Source organism: Piliocolobus tephrosceles, chromosome 13 (assembly GCF_002776525.5).
Source record: "Piliocolobus tephrosceles isolate RC106 chromosome 13, ASM277652v3, whole genome shotgun sequence".
Classification (NCBI taxonomy): Eukaryota; Metazoa; Chordata; class Mammalia; order Primates; family Cercopithecidae; genus Piliocolobus; species Piliocolobus tephrosceles.
In genome coordinates, this window is record NC_045446.1 from 37,933,685 (window position 1) to 37,959,058 (window position 25,374).

General features: G+C 36.3%; 1 protein-coding gene across 3 annotated transcripts in view; it reads right to left on the minus strand.

The window, feature by feature from the left end:
• The window catches only part of ANO3 (anoctamin 3), a 474,227-nt gene that overhangs the window by 199,091 nt on the left and 249,762 nt on the right, over nucleotides 1-25,374 (minus strand). For 2 of the 3 annotated variants that reach the window (XM_026454059.1, XM_023230338.2), the window contains one exon: nucleotides 10,869-10,987. In XM_026454059.1, the coding sequence (XP_026309844.1) occupies nucleotides 10,869-10,987 (119 nt within the window). Of the gene's footprint in view, nucleotides 1-290; nucleotides 520-10,868; nucleotides 10,988-25,374 lie in introns of those variants that run through there. The other variant, XM_023230340.2, reaches the window with a different exon arrangement.

The window sequence follows — 25,374 nt, forward strand, 5'->3', positions numbered from 1 at the left end:
ATGCTGTGAATAACTATTTCAATGAAATCAATAAATACATTTAAAAAGACAAAACTTCAGAGAGGTGATATTTGGTTTACATGCAAGATAAACACAGATATTTTAAAAATAACACATTTAGATCATACTTTTTTAACTCTGAAATATATATCTAGTATTTTGAAATAACAGATACATTCATTTCTAATTCTGAAATCAATACTAATTTCTCTCAATTGGTTTCTCTACATATGTTTAAGAAAATATAAAAATAGTATAGAATTCCTAGATTGATGCACTTTTAAACATACCACAGTCAGAATTCTGAGTTCAGCTGCATTTGGAATCCCTCATTGCTGACAACAGAGTCTCAAATGACAATCTTCTTTAAAGCACTCTTCAGTGTGACAACTGAAAGTTCTCCCTTTCACCGCCTGCTTTTTCCATTAGCTAGAATGTTACATACTGAGTGCTACACAAAGCATTTGACTGGAGGGTTTTTAGCCTACTCTTTAAATGTCTTAGTTTGAATAATCATTTTTTAAAGATAACTCATCTCTTTATATCTGTATTTTTTTTATTAATTGCATTTTAGGAGTTGGTTATAGGGTGGAATAGGGGGCTGCCTTCATGTGTCATTGGTTAATGTCTATGCATGAGTCACCTAAGTGACATTTAGTAATATAATGTCAGCGACATTTTTATGATTTTACTGTCAATTATTAATAATCTATTGTATGTGCCATTTGAATGAGCTGGGCAGATTAACATGAAAGATGGGAGGTGTGTTTCAGTTTGATAATAGTGGTCTGGAAAATACAACTAACTTTTTTAATGGTGATCTAGGTAACTTTTTTTGATACTGGAGTAGAGTTCACCAGGAATTCCTATAATTCTTTTTCTGCTTTTAAAGGAAATTGCCTCATTTTCTTGTTCACTGGAGAAAGGTACAATTGAAAGCTTTGTGGTTTCTGAAAAATCCTGCATGTGTTAAACTTCACGTTGCATTATATTGTCTCTGAGCCGCACATAATGATAAGATTGTAATCTCAGAGCACAGGAATTAACTGTCACCTAAAAGTAAACAAGCAAATAAAATTGAATGCTTTTGTCCCCATTTAGTTAATATCCACATAAGAAATGCAACACAGGGTTACATTTATTTCTGTTAAAAAAGCCTCTGTAGGGCAGCTTGTAATTGGGACTGACAAGACACTGAACCTAAGAAGTAACCACTTAATGTATATGGTCTTGAGTTAATAAGCATGCTTTAAAATTGATTTTCCAGCAGGCTCAAGAAATAGAAAAACATAACTTCACACAATGTTAGAAATAGTTAAAGAACAAATGGTATATTACTCTAATACTTAGGTTTAAATTATCTATGGCAGGAAGGGATTAATGAAATCAAATGGGTTTCCATGACTGAAACCCTCATCTGGAATCCTGGTTTGCATCATGCAAGAAGTCAACCACCACAAAACAATAATAATTAGTTTTTTAAAACAGAAGTGTCAGAAATTATTCAGTAAACACAACAGTGCTTTATTCGGTAGGTATTTTCTTCTCTACAGTGATAATTCCTCAAAATATTCATATTTCGATTGAGTCTCTGGTGAGGTTAAGAAGGCTATGTGCCAAAATATATGGAGAAAGATGACAGAGGGAGATGAAGGGCTATAAGCTGCAAGCTAGAGACAAGTGTTTTAAAATTTCTCAGTATATAACTAAGCACAGGAGCCTCAATTTTATTATATTATCTTAAGTATAAAACATTGAAAAAAAGCACAATATTCATGATCTCTAATAAACATAATTTTCCAGTAATGTGAACATGGTTGCTAACTACCCAATTCACTTTTCTCGTGGCTTCTATAGTCCCTTGCATGCACCTCCATTATGTGCAGTGTAGCACAGTGCTTGACAGTGTGGTCCCTGTGTATATTTCCTGCCTCCTTACCAGCTGTGTGATAACAGAAAAGTTACATAGCCATCTAAGCCTTCATTTCTTCACCTATGAAATGGGGGTAAAAATAGACCTTACCTTTTAGAGTTGTTGTGATGATAGAAAAGTAGAAGTTATTAAAATCCTGTTAAAATCCCTAATAAATGTTAGCTGTTATAATCATTTAACATTATTATTATTAATATTGAAACTTCCAATTCAGTGTTCACAGCCTGGAGGGCTTGGAGGTGACAGATTAAGGAGGTAGATTTGACTTTCTCGGTATGCTCAAATAACATGGTTTCTGATCTGTCTTCCCTGGCTGCTTTCATGTCTGAACAACTAGAGAACTGTTTGATTTAGCCCATCATTGATTGAATGTTCAAAAGTCAAGTAGAACCATTATCTGCACCATTTAACTGGTATGCCCATACATTAATTTATTGAATTTACTTTCACATCGCATCAAACTATGTATACTTTCTTGCAGAGAAGTTATTGCAACTCTCGTTTTAGAGCTAACATCTTCCAGGGAGATTTAGGAGACGCATCTCCCAAAATGAATTCTTAAGTACTCATGGGAAAAACAAATACATTGGTGACTTGAGAAACCTCTATGTGTTTCATTACTGATACATTAGTGTCAGGGAAGAGAAAACATCTTTGACATCTTTTTTGTTTCTTTGTATTGCATATGAAATATGACTTCCTAAACAGGCACATTTTTTCCCCTTATAGTCTTTCAGGGAACTAAAGGCATCTTCCCCAACAAATCCATCTCTCACCTAATTGCATTCTCTCAGGTAAATCATTTCACGTCATGATTTCCTAGTCCTCTGCTGTAGACATATTTCAGTGCTGCACAGAACTGTTGGCAGCTATAGGAGCTTTTGTGGTGAGTTTTATTTTGTGTTTAGTGGTGGTGGTGGTGCTTATTTTGTATTTTGATTGGTAAGGGGAGTTCCCATACTGTAATAGATTCAGTTGAAAATATTTATCTACTTATTAATTGATCCCAAGGAATAGAAACTTTCTATTATTTGACTACTTTTGCTGAGGTTTAGTGATATTATATTTGTAACACATTACTATTTTTACTTAGGAGTTTGTTGATACAAGAATAAATTGCAAACAGGTCAATCTAGTTACAGGAGGTTGTGAGTTAGCCACACAATTATTACAATTTAGAGCTGCCTTACTTCAGAGTAATGTTTCAGGGTTTTGGAAAGAGAAAATATCTCTGAGGGTATATCTCAGAGATTGAACTGGAGACAGAAACGCTGAGTCTAGAGTTAAAGAGACATGCCACAATGCGGCTCTGCTTCCGCCTGGCTACCATGGCTTACTGTAGCCTCCACCTCTCAGGCTCAAGTGATCCTCCTGCCTCAGCCTCCCGAGTAGTTGGGACTACAGGTACATGCCACCATACCCGGCTCATTTCTGTATTTTTTCTGTAGAAACAGGGTTTCACTGTGTATCTCAGCCTGTTCTCAAACTCCTGGGCTCACACTCCAGATTACTTATCTGCCCTCCTCAGCCTCTCAAAGTGCTGGGATTATAGGCATGGGCTGCTACACCCAGAAATTTGGCTAACTTCTAATTGCATTCTCTGCATAAATTCCTAGAACTAGTCAACAGGCAAAATTACTTGTAGGTACTGAACCTTCCTTGTGAAATTGTTTTCCAGAAAATTTGGCTCAATATACATACTGACCAGCAAGGAATAAAAATGATAGCTTATAGTTTAAAAGTACAACAAAATCTAATACTGATATAAACATTTTCTAATTTGGTTCAAAAAACATTGCTTACATTTGTATTTCTGTAATTAATAGTACAGCTGATGGTTATATATCTTAAAATTAAATTGCTTTTCAATTTATTTCATTCTTATATTTAAAAATTACGTTATATCTGTGTGAATTAAGAATATTAGCCATTCTTCTAGCATGTATATATTTTCCAGCATGTGAGCTGATCACCATATCTTAAGCTCGTCTCTTCTTAATGTTATCAGAATTTTGACACTGATATATTTAGTATCTAAATAGTAAGTCTATCCATGCTTAATTTTATCATTGATTTTAAAAGGCCATTTAAAGAAGCAATTTTTCCATTCTGTCATTAGAAAAAAATGTTTATTTTTGTTTTGCTTTGTTTTCAATATATTCAGTTTGAGTATACTTCTTCAGCTCTTCAGTAATTCATTTGTTATAAGATGTGAGATGTCATCTAAGAATATTTTAACTCTTTCCAAATAATTGACTAGTTGTTGTGAGAACATTTGCATGTTTTTGAATGATTAACATTTATTTCCTGATGTGAAATGCTACCTTTATCATAACATATACACCACTCCCTCACATGCGTGTGCACACACACACACGCACACACACGGGTTTAAGTAATCTACAGAAAATCTGAAGCAACTCTGAAAACTCTTGCACTAAATCTTTTGGAAAATTTACACTAGCAATCAGCTAATGTAGAACAAGTCTTCACCACTTACTAAGAAAGGTTTCTGAGGGTCAAACTAAGTACTTAAATGGCACAAGGAAAGGAGATTCCTTTTAGGGTTGCAGGGAGGATAATGCCTTTTCAGTATTTCAGAGAATACAAAGAGTCTGAAAACAGGACCAGCTTCCTCTGGGCTGATCGAAAAGAGACTTCTTAATGTTAGGTAAGAAGATAAATTTAAAAACATGGACAAAAAGATTAATAAGCCAAGGTGATTTTCTGTGTGACCCATGATTTACATGAAAATTAAATATTTAGGATACCACTTAATAATATAAATAAAAGGTTACTTCAGGTACTAAAGTTAAATATTTTCTTTAGAAACTGAATATCCCAAAAAGAAGTAAAATTTATTCTCTTAGTATTTCATGTATAATCTTGTCCATTAAAGCAGCCATACAGAGCCAAGTTAGTCATTCATCTTGTAGTTTGTCATCACCATCTCACAATATCTGGACAAAAATAGAAAGTAGCACGTTCAGAATACTAAGTCCTATACACAATGTGGAAGCAAAGAGCCATTTAGGCAAATGAAATAGTTCCTGACATCCACATAAAAGGTATGCTGTAGAAGACTATAAAAGCCATCTCCTTCTCAACTTCTCCAACATATGACCAGTGTCTCCAGCCCTAGAGAAAATTATTTCTGATACCCATTGAGATAAAGATGAGCACCATCTGCCAATGCCAGTTGACACAATCAAAGTGAATGGCCTTGTGATCTAATTTTAATGAACTGTTAAAATATTCATGTCCAGATTTTCCTTGTCCGTAACCTTCTTCCTGTTTGATCTGACACCCAATATCCTTTCAAAGGTGAAGTTACTGTAACTGAAAAATAGATTAATATTCCCAGACTCATTAATGGCAATATCTGTAGTTAATTTGGGCATTGTGACAGTGGTGGACCCATGAAATATCCCAGCTGAGACCAAAAGAGCTATGTAGCTGAGCTTCGCTAACGCCCACTACAGATGCCATGGATTCTTTACCATAGGCTTATTCCTGCTAACCTAGATTAACCATAGATAATCCCTGTAAATCGACCACATCTAGAGGCCTCAGCTGGTATGTAGGATGTGGCTCCTTGGTGGAGAGAGGGAGTCTAGTTTTGAGGATCATACAGTTTGGCGGTAGGACCTCATTATCTTCATAGGTTATTCCCAGTGTTCTCCATATTCATGAAACAAGAAAAGGTGATATTTACCCAAACCATCTTAAAAATAATCCCCCTCATTTGCTCTAGAACTTTGCTTGCAGTCAGACCAGGTCCTTCAGTCTATGGATTTTTGGGAATGTTCCTTTCCTTTCATTACAAAATGCTTCCTTAAATTGCTTAGCTACACATGGATGAAAAAGCCTTTTGTCAAGAGGTAAGACAGAAAGTAAACTGGTCTTAAAGAAAAGTTTTATAAAAGAAATATCTGCACTCCCATATTTATTGCAACAGTATTCACAACAGCCAAGACTTGGAAGCAACCCAAGTGTCCATCAACAAATGAATGGATTTTAGAAAAATGGAACATATACACAATGGAGTACTATTCAGCCATAAAAGAATGAGACCCTGTCATTTGCAACACTGTGGATGGAACTGGAGGTCATTATAATAAGGGAAATCAGTCAGGCACAGAAAGACGAACTTTTCATGTTCTCACTTATTTGTGAGAGCTGAAAATTAAAACAGTTGAACACATAGAGATAGAGAGTAGAATGATGATTACCAGGGGCTGGGAAATGTAGGGCAAGGGGAGAGGGGATGATTAATTGGCACAAAAAATATTTCGAAAGAAGAAATAAGATCTAGTATCTGATAGCACAATAGGGTGACTATAGTCAATACTGACTTACTTGTACATTTTAAAGAGTATAATTGGATTGCTTGTAACACAAAGGATAAATGCTTGAGGTGATGGATACCTCGTTTAACCCAGTGTAATCATTACATTTTGTATACTTGTATCAATATATCCCATATACCTCATGAATATATACACTTACTCTGTACTCAGAAAAATTAAACATGTTTAAAACATTGTATGTTTGTGACAGCTGTTAACTATAAACACATTTTGATTAATAATAATCTTGGAATTTTACCCTGATTTAATATTTTCACAAGGAAGGCACTTTTGTAAACAGTTTTTTAAAAAAACAATTTTAGAAAGTTGTAGATAGGTTGCTTAAATACCATGTGATTTCAGTTATGCTATTTAAAATGATGAGTTAATGGGTGCAGCACACCAACATGGCACATGTATACATATGTAACAAACCTGCACGTTGTGCACATGTACCATAGAACATAAAGTATAATAAAAAAATAAAATAAAATACACTTGGGCTCCACAGAATTAAATGCATGCTATGAATATGCTGTGTCAAACTCTGGGACAATTTTGCAAATCTTCCTAGACATTGAAGAAGAATTAACTTCATATTAACAATCACTGGTATTAGCCAATGTGTTATCCTTTAACATTTATGGTTGTTTCCATTATCTCTTGCAGAGAAACAAACCATCCCCAAACAACTCTTTGGCTCATGATTCTGTGCACAGGCTGGGCTCTGCGGGGTAGCTCTTCTGGTCTCAGTTGAGATTTTTCATAGGTCTGATTTTCCTGGCCTTTGCTGCTGGATTCTCTCCTATCTCTATTTGCCTCATTTGGGGCAATTGTGTTTATTAGCCTCTGGTCCCTGTGGTCTCTTATCCTCCTCAAGACTAGCTCTGATTGACTCACATGGTAAAGGGAGAATCCTAAGAGAAAGAATGGGAGTTGAAGATCTTTTGAGTTCAAGGCTCTGTGCTGGCATAATGTCACTCCTGCAACAGTCTACTGACAAACATGAGGACCAAGACCTGTTCAATAGACTCTGTCTCTTGATGGGAAGAGCTGCAAAATCTCATTGAAAACAGAGTGAATATAGGAAAGAAAAGATTGTGACCAATTTTATATCTACCACAATGCCTCTGAAATATTTAAATATGACTTCTATTGCAAAGCTTGAGGCTAGCTGAATACAGATTTAAACCATGTTTAGTGCTGCCTCTAATTTCTAGAATCTCATGGGTTTCCCAATTGATACGGATGTGGGAATTCCTAAACTGCATCCCAGTCAGTACTTTGATAGCAAAAGCTATTTACTGTTTGCGATATTGGTCCTAAAGTATCATACCAAGCTTTGTGCATTGGAATTTCACAATAACTAAAATATCTTATTAATTTATCAATGTCCCTTCATCATAGTAGATATCAAAATTATAAATAACATGCTAAAAACTTATGATTTGAGGCAAGATATTCTAAAGATACAATACATTGTTCTGAAGATTAATTCTGAAGCAAACTGTAGTTACTCATAAATATATTAGCATACAAAATTATTACAAGCAGTGCATATATGTACCTGACAAAAATTAAAATCCACTACCCCAATTCAACTCAGAAAATGTTTGCACAGGCCAGGCGCGGTGGCTCACCCCTGTAATCCCGGCACTTTGGGAGGCCAAGGCAGGTGTGTCATGAGGTCAGGAGATTGAGACCACCCTGGCTAACACGGTGAAACCCCGTCTCTACCAAAAAAAAAAAAAATACAAAAAATTAGCTGGGCGTGGTGGTAGGCACCTGTAGTCCCAGCTACTCGGGAGGCTGAGGCAGGAGAATGGCATGAACCCAGGAGGCGGAGCTTACAGTGAGCCGGGATTGTGCCACTGCACTCCAGCCTAGGCGACACTGTACTCCAGCCTAGGCGACAGAGGGAGACTCTGTCTCAAAAAAAAAAAAAAAGAAAAAAAGAAAATGTTTGCACAATGATTGATAAACCAAATGTTTAAACACATATAGAGTCTATTTACACAACTCCTAGTAAATTAGACAGATGTTTTTCTGTATTTCTTTCTATGTTTTTACATTTCACAACTCAACAGTGCTTCCTCATAAATTCAATATAAGACATCACCTTGCAGGACTTGGGGTTATTTCCTATTTTAGTGTATAGCTATTGGCAAACTTGTTAGAAAGCTTTGTTTTCTGTAATTTAATACTTGTCATTACTCACTATGCAGTTTGTATTAGTAGTTACTTCTCCCCTTCAAGTTTGTGCCCCCTTTCTGTTGACTTTTCATAAATGCACTTTGTCATCTCTAAAATGATACCTTTGCAAATGAGTAACTTTTCTGTAGAAATAAATATTAGCTACATTGCATAGTATGCACAGTGCAGATTATCACAACTACAATTTTCACATGTAAATGATGCTATAAGGCACACATCTTCAGCCATATAATTATCTATCTATCTATATATCTATATTCTATCTAAATAGGTTCATTTGAACCACAGGAAGTTTCCATTTTGTAGGACACAAGTGAATAAAGATTCAGTGTCATAAGATCTAACTTAAAATGTATATGCTTTCATTCATACATACACAATTTAATCGTGGGGTATAAGAGAAAGGCCAACAAATTTATAAAGCACACAGGGTATACAGACACCCAAACAGTAAAAATTAGGTTATTGCTTTTTTGAGGTTTCCTGTGTCAAATGTACACAAAGAAAATTGTCTAACTAGGTAATTTTGCTCTTCACTTGTAGATAAACTTTGCAAGTAGACTACCTAAATGGCATTTAAAACTTTTGGTTATTGCTCAAATGGAATTTGTGCTGCACTCAAAACTATAAAATTGATAAAAGTGGACACATTTTAATAGAAGCTAGAAGAACAAGTCAGTCCGGTGTCTCACGATGTTCTTCTACAGTTCGAGTGGAAGTATAATAGGAGAAGGATGTGTAATCAGGTAGATTTAGTAGGGCATTAGAATAGGATATCTTGGATTGACATATTGTGGTCTGTTACCATAATCACACACCTTTCTCTTATCGTTAATGTTACAATCGTAATATGCATGCAGGTCCAACTTTTTTAAAACTTTGATATTCTAAAGTTCAAGTCTAGTCAAAGTGGAACTTGGGAAACTGCTACTGTTGAGAAGATATAAAATGGTGGGTATCATTGATGGTATGTGGTAATTCTAGAAAAGCAGATAATACAAACTTTATTTAATCTTAGTTCATTTTCTAATTATTTGAGCATATTGTGTTTGTCTTCCAGTCAGTGCTATAAGCACATTAAGAAACAACATCTTAATTTATCTTATAACTCCACCTCTCAGTTCATTTGGAACAGTGCTTCACAGATAGTAGAGACTCTAAACATACATTGTATTGATCAGACAGACACAGGGAGGCAGATTTAGTAACCATGGAAAGATAAACACCTTATGTGCAAAGATAACTTAATTATTGGCCCATAATAGTGACCCAATTTAATTCAACCAAATAAGAATAAAGAAATTTGGCACAATTATCCCTGCATCTATGTATTAGTTTGGTCTCACTTATGATAGTAATATTTAGTCTCTGCCATATTTATTTACTAACACATTGGTGGGTGACTAATAAAGATATTTGCAAAAGTAATCCAAGAAATACAGAATCAAATATCACAGAGAAAACTGTATTTCTTGTGATTATTAGCCATGCAGTGAAAATTGAAACCTAAGTCATTCCTGTGTTAACCTGCACTTAATGTCCAACTATCTTTTTTACAAAGGCATTTCCTTTTTCATCAATACAAAAAAATGAAAAAAATAAATAAATTAAAAAATGAGCTTATCCTGAACCAGGATTTGTTGTGAAAATCATCAAAAGGGAAATATGGATCAGTTCCATTTGCAATGATGAAAAGCAGTAGCATTCCATTTTGTCTTTGGTATCTGACGGGAACACTCCCATGTTTTGAAGAGTCCATGAAAGCATTTTGTTTGAGGAATGGCAGGATTGTTGGAACCAAGAGCTTTTAAAATTGAACTCTACCTCATATTTGTATTGGTGAACTATAATTTCAATAAGATATTCTCAATTTTTTGCTATGTGCCAGACACCTACATGGTTATCTCACTTTGTCTTCAAATAATCTTGTCAAGCAGACAACCAGGAGCATATTCCAAGATGAAAAAACAATTCTCAGTGAGTTTAATTAGTCTTATCAAGTTATTACAACTGGGTAGTGGAAATGGAACTTAAATCTTGGTTGATGTGATACTAAAATCCAGGTTGATGTGATACTAAAATCCATGTTCTCATTAACTCATGCTAAGAAAGACAAAGAAATAAAGCCCTAAAGAGACTATTAATGAATAATTTTACATTTCAGATTAAGTGTTTTAAACATTGAGAAATATGAATCAATATGATAAATATGAATTAATATCTCTATATAACTTCTGAGTTCTTAATGGTGCATATTAACATGTATATTCTTGTATAGTCTCCAGCAAAAACCAAACATGTAGACGCATATTGAAAGGTTTTAAAAATTATGCTCTAAAAATGACTTATTGATAAAGTTTAGTTCTCATTACCTTAGATAATTTTGTCTTGAATTCAGATTTATCTTTGATAACAAAGTCATTAATGAGACGAGATCGGTCGTAAGTAGCATGTTCTGATTCATCCGTGTAATCCTTATCTTTTCCTAGGGCTATAAAAGAGAAAGAGAAAGTTATATCTATTTCTATCATTTTTCTTTCCTCTTTTTTCATTAAATGTACTGATCTCTCCTCTTTCATGTTTCCCAAGGTTTAGCCTAGATATATATATCTAGGCTAAATATATATATACACACACATATATATACACACACACATATACATACATACCTACACATACACACACACTAGAAAATATATAAAATTTGTGTGGCATAATTTTCAAATAATCCATACATTCAACAAACAAGCACATAAAAGTAGTCACATGAAAGCTTGCCTGTTATTTATTAATGCTGACACTGACAGTGACTTTCAGAAGAATTAAACGCATCTGTGCTATTGATTGTACTTCAAATTTTTTTAAATAAAATTAGACCCACAAAAAAATCATATTTGTTTTGAACTTGAAGATAGTGGCATTTGTAAGAACTGTATAAGCATTATTTGCTTAATTAAAAACTGCATTGATTTTGAGAGTTTGTTTTCTTAAAAGCTGGAAACATTTGAAGAGTGTAAAAAGTCTGAGAAACAGTAGAAAATATGTTTTTTTGTTTGATTATGAGAGCAGACTATATCTTTTCACTTTTTATTATACTTTATATTCTAGGGTACATGTGCACAACATGCAGGTTTGTTACATATGTAAACATGTGCCATGTTGGTGTGCTGCACCCATTAACTCGTCATTTACATTAGATATATTTTCTAATGCTATCCCTGCCCCCTCCACCGACCCCTCAATAGGCCATGGTGTGTGATGTTCCCTTCCTGTGACCAAGTGTTCCCATTGTTCAGTTCCCACCTATGAGTGAGAACATGCAGTGTCTGGTTTTTTGTCCTTGCAATAGTTTGCTGAGAATGATGGTATCCAGCTGCATCCATGTCCCTACAAAGGACACGAACTCATCCTTTTTTATGGCTGCATAGTATTCCATGGTGTATATGTGCCACATTTTCTTAATCCAGTCTGTCATTGATGGACATTTGGCTTGGTTCCAAGTCTTTGCTATTGTGAATGGTGCCACAATAAACATACATGTGCATGTGTCTTTATAGCAGCATGACTTATAATCCTTTGGGTATATCCCCAGTAATAGGATGGCTGGGTCAAATGGTATTTCTAGTTCTAGATCCTTGAGGAATCGCCACACCATCTTCCACAGTGGTTGAACTAGTTTACAGTCCCAACGACAGTGTAAAAGTGTTCCTATTTCTCCACATCCTCTCCAGCACCTGTTGTTTCCTGACTTTTTAATGATAGCCATTCTAACTGGTGTGAGATGGTATCTCATTGTGGTTTTGATTTGCATTTCTCTGATGGCAAGTGATGATGAGCATTTTTTCATGTGTCTGTTGGCTGTATAAATCTCTTCTTTTGCGAAGTGTCTGTTCATATCCTTTGCCCACTTTTTGATGGGGTTGTTTTTTCTTGTAAATGTGTTGTATTTACAAGAAAATATGTTAATAAACATTTCAAGAAATATAAATCAGGGGATTGAAACAACTACCAGGAAAGAACAGAGAACACTGAAAAATGGTTACTAGTGGAATAGCAAAAACAAAGAAACAAACAAAAACTATAATATCAGTTACATATAAGGATGTATATGAACAATGAATAAGCTGTAATCAATGTAAAATAGTATAAAATAGGAAATCTCTATGGTGGCTGCATGACCAAAAAGTCTTGACACACTTCTCCAAATTTGTGTTCCATATGATATAAATATATCTTCAAACTCAAAAACAGATTGCTATACATTTAGTCTTTTCAAAGATATCAAAACATCTTAGAGTTATTTTAGATCAGTTGATATCTATTAAACATGAATTTTGACATGGAAAACTCAAGTGCTTTCAAGATTTCAGTCAATTAACTTACTGTACAGAAGAAAAACAATTTTGTTTATAGTATATCCATTCCTTTATAAATAATGGTTAAAAGCTATTAAAACACAATATGTTACATCATGGGCAGCTAATAGTATCAGGTTCATAGTGGTATAAACTAAAATTGTATAGGTCATATTATGTCTTAGGATGCAGTTAATAGCCAGATACATTAAGAAGCTCTAAGCTTTTAGTGGTTACACTTAGACCTATTAACCATACCTGACACTCATTGATGGTTAACATTTGCTACGTGCATGCAATAAGCCAGAAACTTTACCTGTATTATTTCCTTTCATTCTGAGGACAACTTTAAAAGTGGGTATAATTTCTTCCTATATCTAATAATAAGCAGAAATGGAACATGCCAAAGTCACTAAACTAGTAAGAGGCACATCTAAAACTGAAACAAACTCTGATCTGACTCCAAAGCCGATGCTTGTGAACATAGTATTCCCCCAGATTTAGGTAAGTTACATTTTATTCATTCAACTTTTGTTTATTAAACAACTCTTGATATGCAAGATACTCTTTTACAAGTTGACATTAGAGTAGCAAACACAATTCTGCCTTCATAGAACATTCAAGTAAGAGAAGAAATTTTAAAATAAGTAAAATATTAAGTAGGTCTTGTGGTCAGTGCATTTGAGAAAAATACTGTAGACAGGAAGGATGAAGGTGTGAAAGGAGTGGGGGGTGTCATTTTACTAAAGAAAACAGTAATATTTGAGCAATGACACAAAGAGTGAGGCAGTTAGACACACAGGTAAACTGGAGGAAGAATGATCAACACAGAAAATTTTAAAATGCAAAATCTGGATTCGCATTGAACTGTTACATAAGCCAGAAAGAAACTGAAATTTTGGAATTATATTATTGGAGCAGCTACCAAAACCCTACCACTGACTGCCAGTTTGGAAGGCATAGAGTGTTTAGTGTTTTTATTTCCTTTCCAATCCTTTCTCTTCCCTTTCCTTCCTTTTCCCCGCGTGCGCTCTCGCTCGCTGGCTCGGTTGCTCTCGCGCGCTCTCTCTGTCTCTACATCTTTTTCCCCATTGGTTATTAGAGAAGGAAGAAATCCTGGTTTGGTCAAACAGCAATCCGCAAATGGCATGTGCTGCTGGGGAGCAGGCACTGGCTTGTGGATCACAAGATGTCATTTCTCATTCTAAATCTGCCACTTCCTCAGCATGCAATTTCCTTTTCCTAAGTCTCTAAGGTTCCTCTAAACTCTAAAATTATTGAATTATGAATTTAATGCTTATAAAAGATAAAATCACAATTTACATTATTTTATTTTCCATGGAACACAAGAAATTAAACCTCTAGAAGTTCATTACTCATTTCCTGCTCCTATTCCACTCACAATTTCGTTTTCTAGGCAGAGAATTTTTATTTATTTATTTATTTATTTATTTATTTATTTATTTATTTATTTATATGTTTGTTTATTTATTTATTTTGGGATGCAGTCTCACTCTGTCGCCCAGGCTGGAGTGCAGTGGCGCGATCTCGGCTCACTGCAAGCTCTGCCTCCCGGGTTCACGCCATTCTCCTGCCTCAGCCTCCCAAGTAGCTGGGACTAGGGGCCCCTGCCACCACGCCCAGCTAAGGTTTTGTATTTTTAGTAGAGATGGGGTTTCACTGTGTTAGCCAGGATGGGCTCCATCTCCTGACCTCATGATCCGCCTGCCTCGTCCTCCCAAAGTGCTGGGATTACAGGCGTGATCCACCGTGCCCAACCACTTTTTTTCTTTAATTCATATAACTCATCTATTTCTGGAAAAGAAATACATAGCATCATCTTGCTGGAGGAAAGCTAACTCAGTTTTGAACATTTGCCAAATACCACCATATTCATTAAGTTTTTTCAGATTTTTTTTTCCCCTGTCCTAGTGCGCTGACTGGAGGCTAATCATTTTCTCTTCTAAATTCCTTCACATTTGTGTTTTCTTTTCTTCTGCCTGCCCTCCTTCCCCTTCTCTCTCTCTCTCTTTCTCTCTTTCTTTCTTGGTATATTAGCAAAGTCAGCATAATATCTGGGTGACAAAACTATCTGTACACCAAACCTCCATGACACGCAATTTACCCCTGTAACAAACCTGCACATATACCTCTTAAACCTAAAAGCTGGAAAGAAATAAAATTTTTCAATAAATGCGTATTAACAAAATAAAAATAAAAAAAGAAATATATAACTGAAGCACAAAAATTCAAGTAAATGAACTAAGAAAAATAATATTAGAGTACACAGATAATTTTAAATCATTGTCCCGATGAATGATATACAACCATATTGCTATGGCTTGGATATGGTTTGTTTAGTCCAGGTCTCATGTTGAAATTTGATCTCTACACTGAAAGTGAAGACTGGTGGGAAGTGTCTGGGTCGTGGAGGCGCATCCATCAATATGTTTTAAGAGCAAAACAGAGCACAACTGGAAATGCATTCTAAAATTATAATCTAAAATAAATCTGTGTTAGCAGGAATGTCCCTCTAAGCCTACGAATAATAAAACGTAGAAACTATTGCCATCTTAAGAAACAAGTTTAATTCTAGTTACACAGGCTAAAACCCTAGGAGTAATCTTGATTCCTCATTTTCTCTTGTACCCTACATCAGATCTTTCACCAAATTCTGGTGACTTAGCATGAAGCATTACCTCTTTAACACATATCACTCTTTAGCACATACCACTAATATGCAATGTGTTTTCACTTATTTGTCTTTGTTCATTATTTGTTCCCCTCACTAAGGTATTTTTTGTGAGCCTGGCCTTTACATATATACACGTGTGTGTGTTTACATTTTTCCCACTTTTTTTGTCTTGTTTATTGACTGCTTTCACCTTAACACCTAGAACAGGGTCTGGCACATAGCTGCCATTCAATAAATGTTTATTGAATGACTAACTGGATTTAAATGCCCAAATCCTGTCTAAACTATCTTTAAATTACAGCTCGAAGCTGATCATTTATCAACATGTGATTATAGTTAAAGCCATCACATCTCTCAAACAGAAGCTCATTTGATTCTCCAAAACAATCTCCCTGTTTCCTCTTTTGCTCCTACCACATGGTAGCCAGGGTGACCCTTTTAAAAACCCAAGATATTTCACATTAAATCTCTGCTCAAACCTCCTAATAATTCTGCAGCTCCAGGTAAAACCACAGTCCATACAATAGCCCACTGGGCATATGCATCATCTAGCTCCTTACTATTGTGTCCGGAATTGGTTCCTTCTGGTGAGTTCTTGGTCTCGCTGACTTCAAGAACGCAGCCACGGACACTCGCGGTGAACGTTACAGTTCTTAAAGATGGTGTGTCCAGAGTTTGTTCCTTCAGGTGTTCATATGTGTCCAGAGTTTCTTCCTTCCAGTGGGTTTGTGGTCTCGCTTGACTTCAGGAGTGAAGCCGCAGACCTTCTCAATGAGCGTTAGGTCTCTTAAAGGAGGCGCGGCTGCAGCTGTTTGTTCCTCCTGGTGGGTTCGTGTTCTCACTGACTTCGGGAGCGAAGCCACAAACCTTCCCAGTGAGTGTTACAGCTCATAAAGGTAGTGCGGACCCAAAGAGCAAGGAGCAGCAGCAGAATTTATTGTGAAGAGCCAAAGAACAAAGCTCTCACAGTGTGGAAGGAGACCCCAGCGTGTTGCCGGTGCTGGCTCAAGTGGCCAGCTTTTATTACCTTATTTGGCCCCGCCCATATCCTGCTGATTGGTCCATTTTACAGAGTGCTGATTGGTCCATTTTTACAGAGTGCTAATTGGTGTGTTTACAAACCTTTAGCTAGACACAGAGCGCTGACTGGTGTGTTTACAATCCTTTAGCTAGACAGAAAAGTTCTTCAAGCCTCCACCCTACCCAGAAACCCAGCCAGTTTCACCCCTCACTATCATTCTGTATCCAGCTCATACAGCTCTACCCTCATGCCCTCTGATCAGCTGCACCAGGTTATTTGATGTAAAATATGTTCTCACTGAAGGGTTTTTGCACTTGCTTGTCTCTCTGCAGATAATGCTCAATCTCTGTTTTAGCCACGGTTCTGTTAACTTAGTCACCCCATCAGAGAATCACTGTTTGATCATTATTTCTAAAATACAGTCTCCATTGTTGTGTCTCTGCGCACAATGCTTTATTTTTTTTTATTATTTTTATCAGCACCTGAAATCAAATGATAAAACACCCATATAAAACATATATGCTATATATGTACATATACATCAGCATCTGGCATTGAATGTATACATTTATACATATAAATGTTATATCTATCTCCTCCTAAATGCTATTAGTGCAGTGACTGTTTTGTTCATCACTACATCCTGATATTTAGTTCATTGTTAATTGCATTGTAATCTCGGAGCAATTGTTAACTAATAAATGAATGGTATGCTTGTATGTGGGAATATTTTGCATCCATTAAATTGCTTTGCAGACTGACAATGTACAGAAATGCTTAAACTATAATCTTAAGTTAAAAAGCTGTTTAAGGCTATTCTCACACATTTCACTTGAAATATAATTTTCCTTCTGAACGTAACTTTGTAAAACAATATAAATGTAAGGACAGTGAAAAACTATAGTACGAAGGAAATGTAAAATGTGTTATCTATTTTAACTAGGTAGTGGTAGTCCTCTCCCCCTCATAGATTTTTTTTTCTTGCTAGGAGTTATTTGTATCATAACGGCAAAATTTAAAAAGCTTTTTAGAGTTAGTATTTGTGTCAGTCAACATCTGAGAGCAACAATGGAGAGAGCCATATTGCATTTTGGTTAATGAAGCTAATTATTCTTCCATCAGTGAGATCTTCTGAAACACAAATGAAACCTACTAATGTGTTTTGGTTTTTCTCAAGGGCATAGATCCTTATTTTTATGAAATCCTCCCCATGTGGTGATGAGACATTTATTGCACACATGCCCAGAACATGAATTAAATTTCAAATTAAAAAAATGTTTAAGCAATAGCACTAAATTACAATACCAAATATTATATCATATTTTCTCTTTTTAAGGTGACTTTCTCCCACATTGTAACATTTCTGAAACCATGGCAGTAACCTGTTTTTCCTAAAAGCTCTTATTAATTTGATGATGCTTCCTATAATTGATAGTGTCTTAAAATCTAAAAAGATCAAAGAGTAAGTAAAACAGATTTTCACACACACTAAAAAACAAAGATAACAGCTTTCTGGAACAGGTGGTAGCAGTTACAGTAAGTCTGATTATGACAAATAGAACTCTTGCTGTTCTCTAATAGCAGAATAATAGGAAGGCATACATGCATAAAATCTAGTCTCAAAGCTCAATAAAATTGCTTCATATGTTGAAGAACAAAGGCTGATATAGTGGCAAGGGAATCAATATTGGTTTCAACAAATCAAAGTTAAAATCTTGGTTTTATCATTTGTTAGCTGGGTGCAGTGGGTCCGTTAGTTTTTTAACCGTAGACTTTAGGATAATAAAATATTCCCATAAAATAGTTCCAAGGATTAAATGCAAGAATCTATGCACAGTTACTCAAACACATAAATACATTTTTTCATCCTTTTGTTTGCTTTCAATACACAATTTTAGTATTGAGACAACTATTTAAAAAATAAGTAATTTAGGACTACCAAAAAAGTCATATCTTTCATTGTAAAGCCTAAGTAGATAAGAAACAACATAATTACCCCGAGTACACCAGTAGAAAATTTAAAATTTAATCTATAAATCTGTTTTCTAATCATCAATTGTATACTTTATGTTGAAAACTTATGCTGACTCAAGTGGGAATGCATTGTCTTTTAAATTTTGTTTGCATATCAGCATCAGTTCAAAACTTAAAGGAACTGACCAAGATAACATAGCAGACTATTATGATCACAACATAAACCTTACAGCTATCTCTGGGAGTAAAAGTTTAATAGCTAAATTATTCCAGCTCAGTCATTCTTCTTTACTATAATGTCATTTTATTTTGTTACTCTCTTACATTGTATTGTTTCAGCATCTGAAAATAGATGCTATACTTCCTGGAGGATTTTCAATGTGTGAGTAGATTATTAGTCGGCCTTCACTTACTTGCAACTGTACAAACTTTCCGTACCTTGCTAATAATGGCTTGCTCCAGGATTATCAGAATAGGTGATAATATGGGAGCACATGATAATAATGACCTAAGGTTATTTTCATAATTTATGTTTTATATGTCATCTCTGATAAATATTGTCTAATTTGAGTCTCACAACAGCTTTCACTACAATTATGCTCAATCTCTGTTTATAAGAAATTAATATTGATATCTCCATTTCTCAAATCAGAAAACTCAGGCAAAGATGGTGTGTACCCAAGTAGTAAGTGACAGTGTTGGTACCTGAAACTGGAGCTTTTGACCACCAACAAATTTCGTGATTTAAAAAATTATCCTACAGAAGCTTTCTGTGAAGAATAAATTCATGAATGGTCCATACATGGCTTGCTCTGTGGTTAGGACACAAAAACAACAAGAACCCAGACTTATTAATTATTTGGGGTTCCATTGTTGCCTACTTCTCCCTAGCCCTATTGTTCTAAAGTACTACCACTAGCCAGTAGCAACGAGGGTGCTGGCAGAGCTGTGCTCAAGGAACAACACGGAGAAGCAAATCCTGCAGACAAACTGCTCTCCATTGTATCAGTGTGCCAGTGTTTTCTACTCACCATCTTTCCCTGTACTCTTCCAATCCTCACCCATCCACCCATGGCATTGAGTGGATAGCTTATACTAAGCAATATGAGCAAGACAGACATAAATCACAGTTATTGTCTAGTGAACAGTCATCCAAAGTGCTATAAAAGAAAGGAAGTAGCATCTAAATGACTATGCATTAGGGAAGACTTCAGTAAGACTGATGTTAGAAATGTAATTCTACGGCTGGGCGCAGTGGCTCATTCCTGTTAAATAATGATTTTGCTAATCATTTAACTAATGATTTAACCATTATCCCAGCACTTTGGGAGGCTGAGCTGAGCAGATTGCCTGAGGTCAGGAGTTCGAGACCAGCCTGCCCAACAAGGTAAAACCATGTCTCTACTAAAAATACAAAAAATTAGCCGGATGTGGTGGCAGGCACCTGTAATGCCAGCTACTTGGGAGGCTGAGGCAGGAGAATCACTTGAACCTGAGGCAGAGGTTGCAGTGAGCCGAGATCATGCCACTGTACTACTGCAGCCTGGGCGACAAGAGCAAAATACCATCTCAAAAAAAAAAAAAAAAGAAGGTAATTCTACTGTTTAACAACAGTTTTGTTTTAAGCCTTTAAGTACTCTACATAGAGGTCCATCATCACAATTTAAATACAAAAGAGAATAATATTTAGATCAGGTCCTCAGTGAGAAATTAACAAAGCACTAACTCATAACAAGTGAGAAAACTCACAGTGATAAATGACATCACAGAGAGCAAAAAAATGGGTGGATTCTACAGCAGATTCTCCAAAGAGGGGTCTGTGTGTGTGTGTGTGTGTGTGTGTGTGTGTGAGAGAGAGAGAGAGAGAGAGAGAGAATGCTCTTTCATCCATTTGTCTGTCCTAATCCTAAAAGTATTCTTTAAGCACCTACTATGGGTCAGGTACTATTCTTGATTCTGGTGCTAAAGGTGGCAGCAAGATTGACAGTTTCTGTCTTCTGGAAACACAAAATTGGGGTGAATAACCTAAATAAATAACTTTAGGTAATAAGTATTATGAAGAAAAATCCAAGATTAGTAGACAGAAAGTAAGTCTGATGTGAACCTGGCTTATTTCGGTATAGAGCACTAGGATAAGCACATATTTATTGTGAACAAGGAACATAAGATGGTTGAGCTGTCTGCAGCTCGTGAGAAAAAGGAAGCATTAGGAAATGGCCTAGAGAGACCAGACCCAGGTTCTGCAAGGTCTCTGAATACCAGAGTGAGTTTATATTTTAGATGTAATAGGAAACCCTGGAGAGACAGGAGCACAGAAATGATGGGATTTAATCTTCCTTTTATTAAAGCTTTCTGTGACTCCTGCTTGGAAAATCATCTATAAGGTGGCAAGATTTTGAGCAGGGAGATCTGTTAGGAAGTTATCGTACCAGTGTACCAAGAGAAGGCAGCAGATGGACCCAGGTGCAGCAGTGAATGTGGTGAGCAGTACTCAGATTCTGAATATATTTTGAAAATGGAGGCAAGAGGATCTTACGTGTTCGATAAACAACGGGCAAGATTTACAGTGACTATGAGACTGTCATAACTGAAAAATATGTTCCTTCAGTGTAATTCCCTCATTTCTATAATCTTAAGTGGGTTAGGAATATTAGAAGAAAGTTATTTCTTACACCATCTTCATATAAAATGCTACTAAGAAAAAATAATGGGAATTAGTGGATATTATCTATTGTTACAGAATGAAAGCAAAATCACCATGTACTGTTTGATCATAACTAGTCAAAGAAATAAACCAATGAGTATTCCACTGAGCTAAACTATTATGTTTGTAGAAAGCAAATAAATGTTTCAAAACTCTAATATGAACCCATTCCTGAGGAAGTCATTTTATAACATTAGCAAAATGTTGATTTCATGACAAGATTAGACAGATGTGTGTTTGGGTTGGTTGGACTCAAATTATGCTGGTCTTAATGAGCCCTAAATATTTCATTTCTAAGTTACCTGAGTTTATAGCCATATAGGCATGGGAAGAATTAAGCATCAGGCACTTGTTAACGTGGATTACTGTGTCCTTGTCATTTTCCAGCATACTGAGAAGAAAAAAGTAGGCAATGGTAGTGGGGCTTCCAAGATTAATAAATAAAATTATTGCCACATTGAGATTTCAAATTCACTGCTACAAGGTTCAACACTTTCTAGAATAATTTTGTGAGTGTGTGGGGGTGTATGGAATAATGCTCTGGCTCTGTGAGCTGCTTTATGAAAAGTAGAATTAAAGGCTATGAGATATCAATAAAAAATGAAGAAGAAAACAAAAAGAATCAAAACTTTCTGACTCCATTAGTTTTTTAACTAATCATTACCCAAATATATTTTAACATGCAGCTTTATCTTCACCTTGTACTTTCTGCCTGAAACTTATTAACATCTGACAGAATTAGTGTCTTTGGAAATCACTAACCACTTTTTACCTTAAGGCCTTTGTGCCTACTGTGGTGATTAAAAGAGAAGGCTAGGGATCAAGGTTTCCTGGGTTGAAATCTCAGTTCTCCATTGACTAGCTATGTGACATTTGGCAAATTATTTTCTCTCTTGGTGAATAAGTTTCCTCATCTGTAAAAAAGGGCTGTTAATAGTACCTAACTCAAAGGGTTGTTGTGAGAATTAAGTGAGTGAGATAAGGCAGGTAAAGTGTATAATAATAGAGTTCAGAAAATTATTGTTTATCCATTATGCCATCATTATGCCATAAAAGTCCCCCTGACATTTTTTTTTTTTTTTTTTTTTTTTTTTTTTTGTTTTGAGGCAGAATCCTGCTCTGTTGCCCAGGCTGGAGTGCAGAGGTGTGATCATAGCTCACTGTAGACTCCAACTCCTGTGCTCAAGTGATACTCCCATCTCAGCCTCCTGAGTAGGTGGGACTACAGTCGTGTACCACCATGCTTGGCTAATTATTTTCTTTTTGTAGAAACGGGGTCTCACCACTTTGCTGATGCTGGTCTTAAACTCCTGGGCTTAAGCAATCCTCCTACCTCAGCCTCCCAAGGCGCTGGTATCAAAGGCGGGAGTCACCATACCCAGCCTAAAATCACTTTTGGTGATCATAGAAATAGCTGTTTAGGCCGGGTGCGGTGGCTAAAGCCTGTAATCCCAGCACTTTGGGAGGCCGAGACGGGCAGATCACGAGGTCAGGAGATCGAGACCATCCTGGCTAACACTGTGAAACCCCATCTCTACTAAAAAATACAAAAAACTAGCTGGGCAAGGTGGCGGGCGCCTGTAGTCCCAGCTACTCCGGAGGCTGAGGCAGGAGAATGGCATGAACCCGGAAGGCGGAGCTTGCAGTGAGCTGAGATCTGGCCACTGCACTCCAGCCCGGGCGACAGAGCGAGACTCCGTCTCAAAAAAAAAAAAAAAAAAAAAAAAAGAAATAGCTGTTTAGTGTAAATCTCTCTGGGCCCAGCAGAATTTAGTGTGAAAGATAAGCTTAGTGAGTGACTGAATAAAGCAATGAAAAATATTTGCTGAATCCTCATGATGTGTTAGGAGCTATGATGAAGTTATGCCTTTTTATTTACTTCAAATCCTACTAAGAATGGATCATTGATCCCAATTTACTAGTGAAATCACTAAAGGTCAGAGAGGTTAAGTAATATACTACAGTTACATGGCTAGTGGATATAAGGATAAAGATTTGACAAATGGCTGGCTGGAAAAATAACATTTCTTTCATGATGTATACCCATCCTGTTAGGGAGCCTTAGTAGAAATGTCCTTCTCTGAATCAACAGAGCCATTAATATTTTTTCCTTCATGGTTCTCATTTGGAATAATGAGAAATATCAATCCTCAGTAAAACACTGACCACATGCAGTTAAGTCTGCCTCAGCATTAATATTCTCATGGGGCCGCTCAAAGTGGTTAACTGTAAAAAGCCATTAATAAGATGCATTAGTCAGGAAATTCCCATGCAATAATCAGCCCAATACAGGAACCTGGTACTCTGCACGCTAACGGCAAACTTAGTGAATGTAACTGCTTTGCATTTAAAAGAGAACATGTATTACCAAAATGCTTACTCATGCTTTATTTAACTGTACTCTTGGTATATTTGACATTATTTTACTTGATTTCTCTTCAAAGATGATTAAAACACTCATATTAGGCCGGGCGTGGTAGCTCTCGCCTGTAATCCCAGCACTTTGGGAGGCCAAGGTGGGTGGATTGCCTGAGGTTGGGACTTTGAGACCAGCCTGGCCAACATGGTGAAACCCCATCTCTACTAAAAATACAAAAATTAGCTGGGTGTGGTGGTGCGCGCCTGTAGTCCCAGCTACTCAGGAGGCTGAGGCAGGAGAAATGCTTGAGCCTGAAAGGCAGAGGTTGCAGTGAGCTGAGATCACGCCACTGCAGTCCAGCCTGGGAGACAGAGCAAGACTCTATCTCAAAATAAAAAATAAAAAAAAGGCCGGGCGCCGTGGCTCAAGCCTGTAATCCCAGCACTTTGGGAGGCCGAGACGGGCGGATCACGAGGTCAGGAGATCGAGACCATCCTGGCTAATACGGTGAAACCCCGTCTCTACTAAAAAAATACAAAAAACTAGCCAGGCGAGGTGGCGGGCGCCTGTAGTCCCAGCTACTCCGGAGGCTGAGGCAGGAGAATGGCGGGAACCCGGGAGGCGGAGCTTGCAGTGAGCTGAGATCTGGTCACTGCACTCCAGCCTGGGTGACAGAGTGAGACTCCGTCTCAAAAAATAAAAATAAAAATAAAAAAAATAAAATAATAAAAAACACTCATAGATATGCACCTAACTCTAAAAGAGTATTTCCCAGCCAGGTGTTACATCCAGATGGATTCCTGAAATGCTTAGTGATACTACACAGTTAGCTGGAGCCTGTACCTCACTTTCATTATAAAGGCAAACACCTCATCGTTTGTATGTATTTTAACTGCAGAAGCTGTGATGTCTTTCTAACTTGAATAAATGACAGACTGATGCTGGGGGATGCTAAAATAGTGAATATGAGATACAATGCCTGGAGAGAGATGAATACAGGTCAGCTGGAACAAATAACTGAGTGAAACAAACAAAAGTGATGTGAACAAAAGTTAAGAGTAAACAAACAAAAGTGATGTGAAAAGAATCATAAAGTTAAGAGCATCCGATTATGTTAAGCATTCAGAGAAAGTTCTTTTTAATATTTGGAATGGCAAGCTGTCAAAAATAAAATGCAAGGAATTACATGGAAGGTTTTTCAATACAGTGATAGTTAAACTACATTGGTTCTAATTTGGAGGACAGGTTAGTGAAGGGTGTTTTGCAAACTTTCCCACCTGTATGGATATTTTGGACAAGAAAAACTTCAGGTTCGTTTTTTGTTCATATTTTTTTAAAATTAGAAAATAACAGATAATATAGATTGAGCATCCCAAATCCAAAGTGTTCCAAAATCTGAAACTTTTGGAGTGTTGAAACGACACTCAATGGAAATGCTCACTGGAGCACTTCAGATTTCAGATTTTCAGATTTTGGGATGCTCAGTGAGTAAGTATATAATACAAATATTCTAAAATCAAAAAAAACGATTTGAAATCTGAAATACTTCTGGTCTCAAGAATTTTGGACAAAAATATTCAACTTGTAGTAATCTTCAGAATTAATTCCTACAGGAAAGGCCTTTGTATTCTGAGTGAATTTTTTCTGATGAGATACTCTTTTTGATTTTGTATATGAAATGAACCTGCTGGTCACTGGCTTTCTTTAATTAAAAAACTTAATAAGCCAGCACTGTTTCTGTGCCACACGTAAAACAAAAATTATTATAAG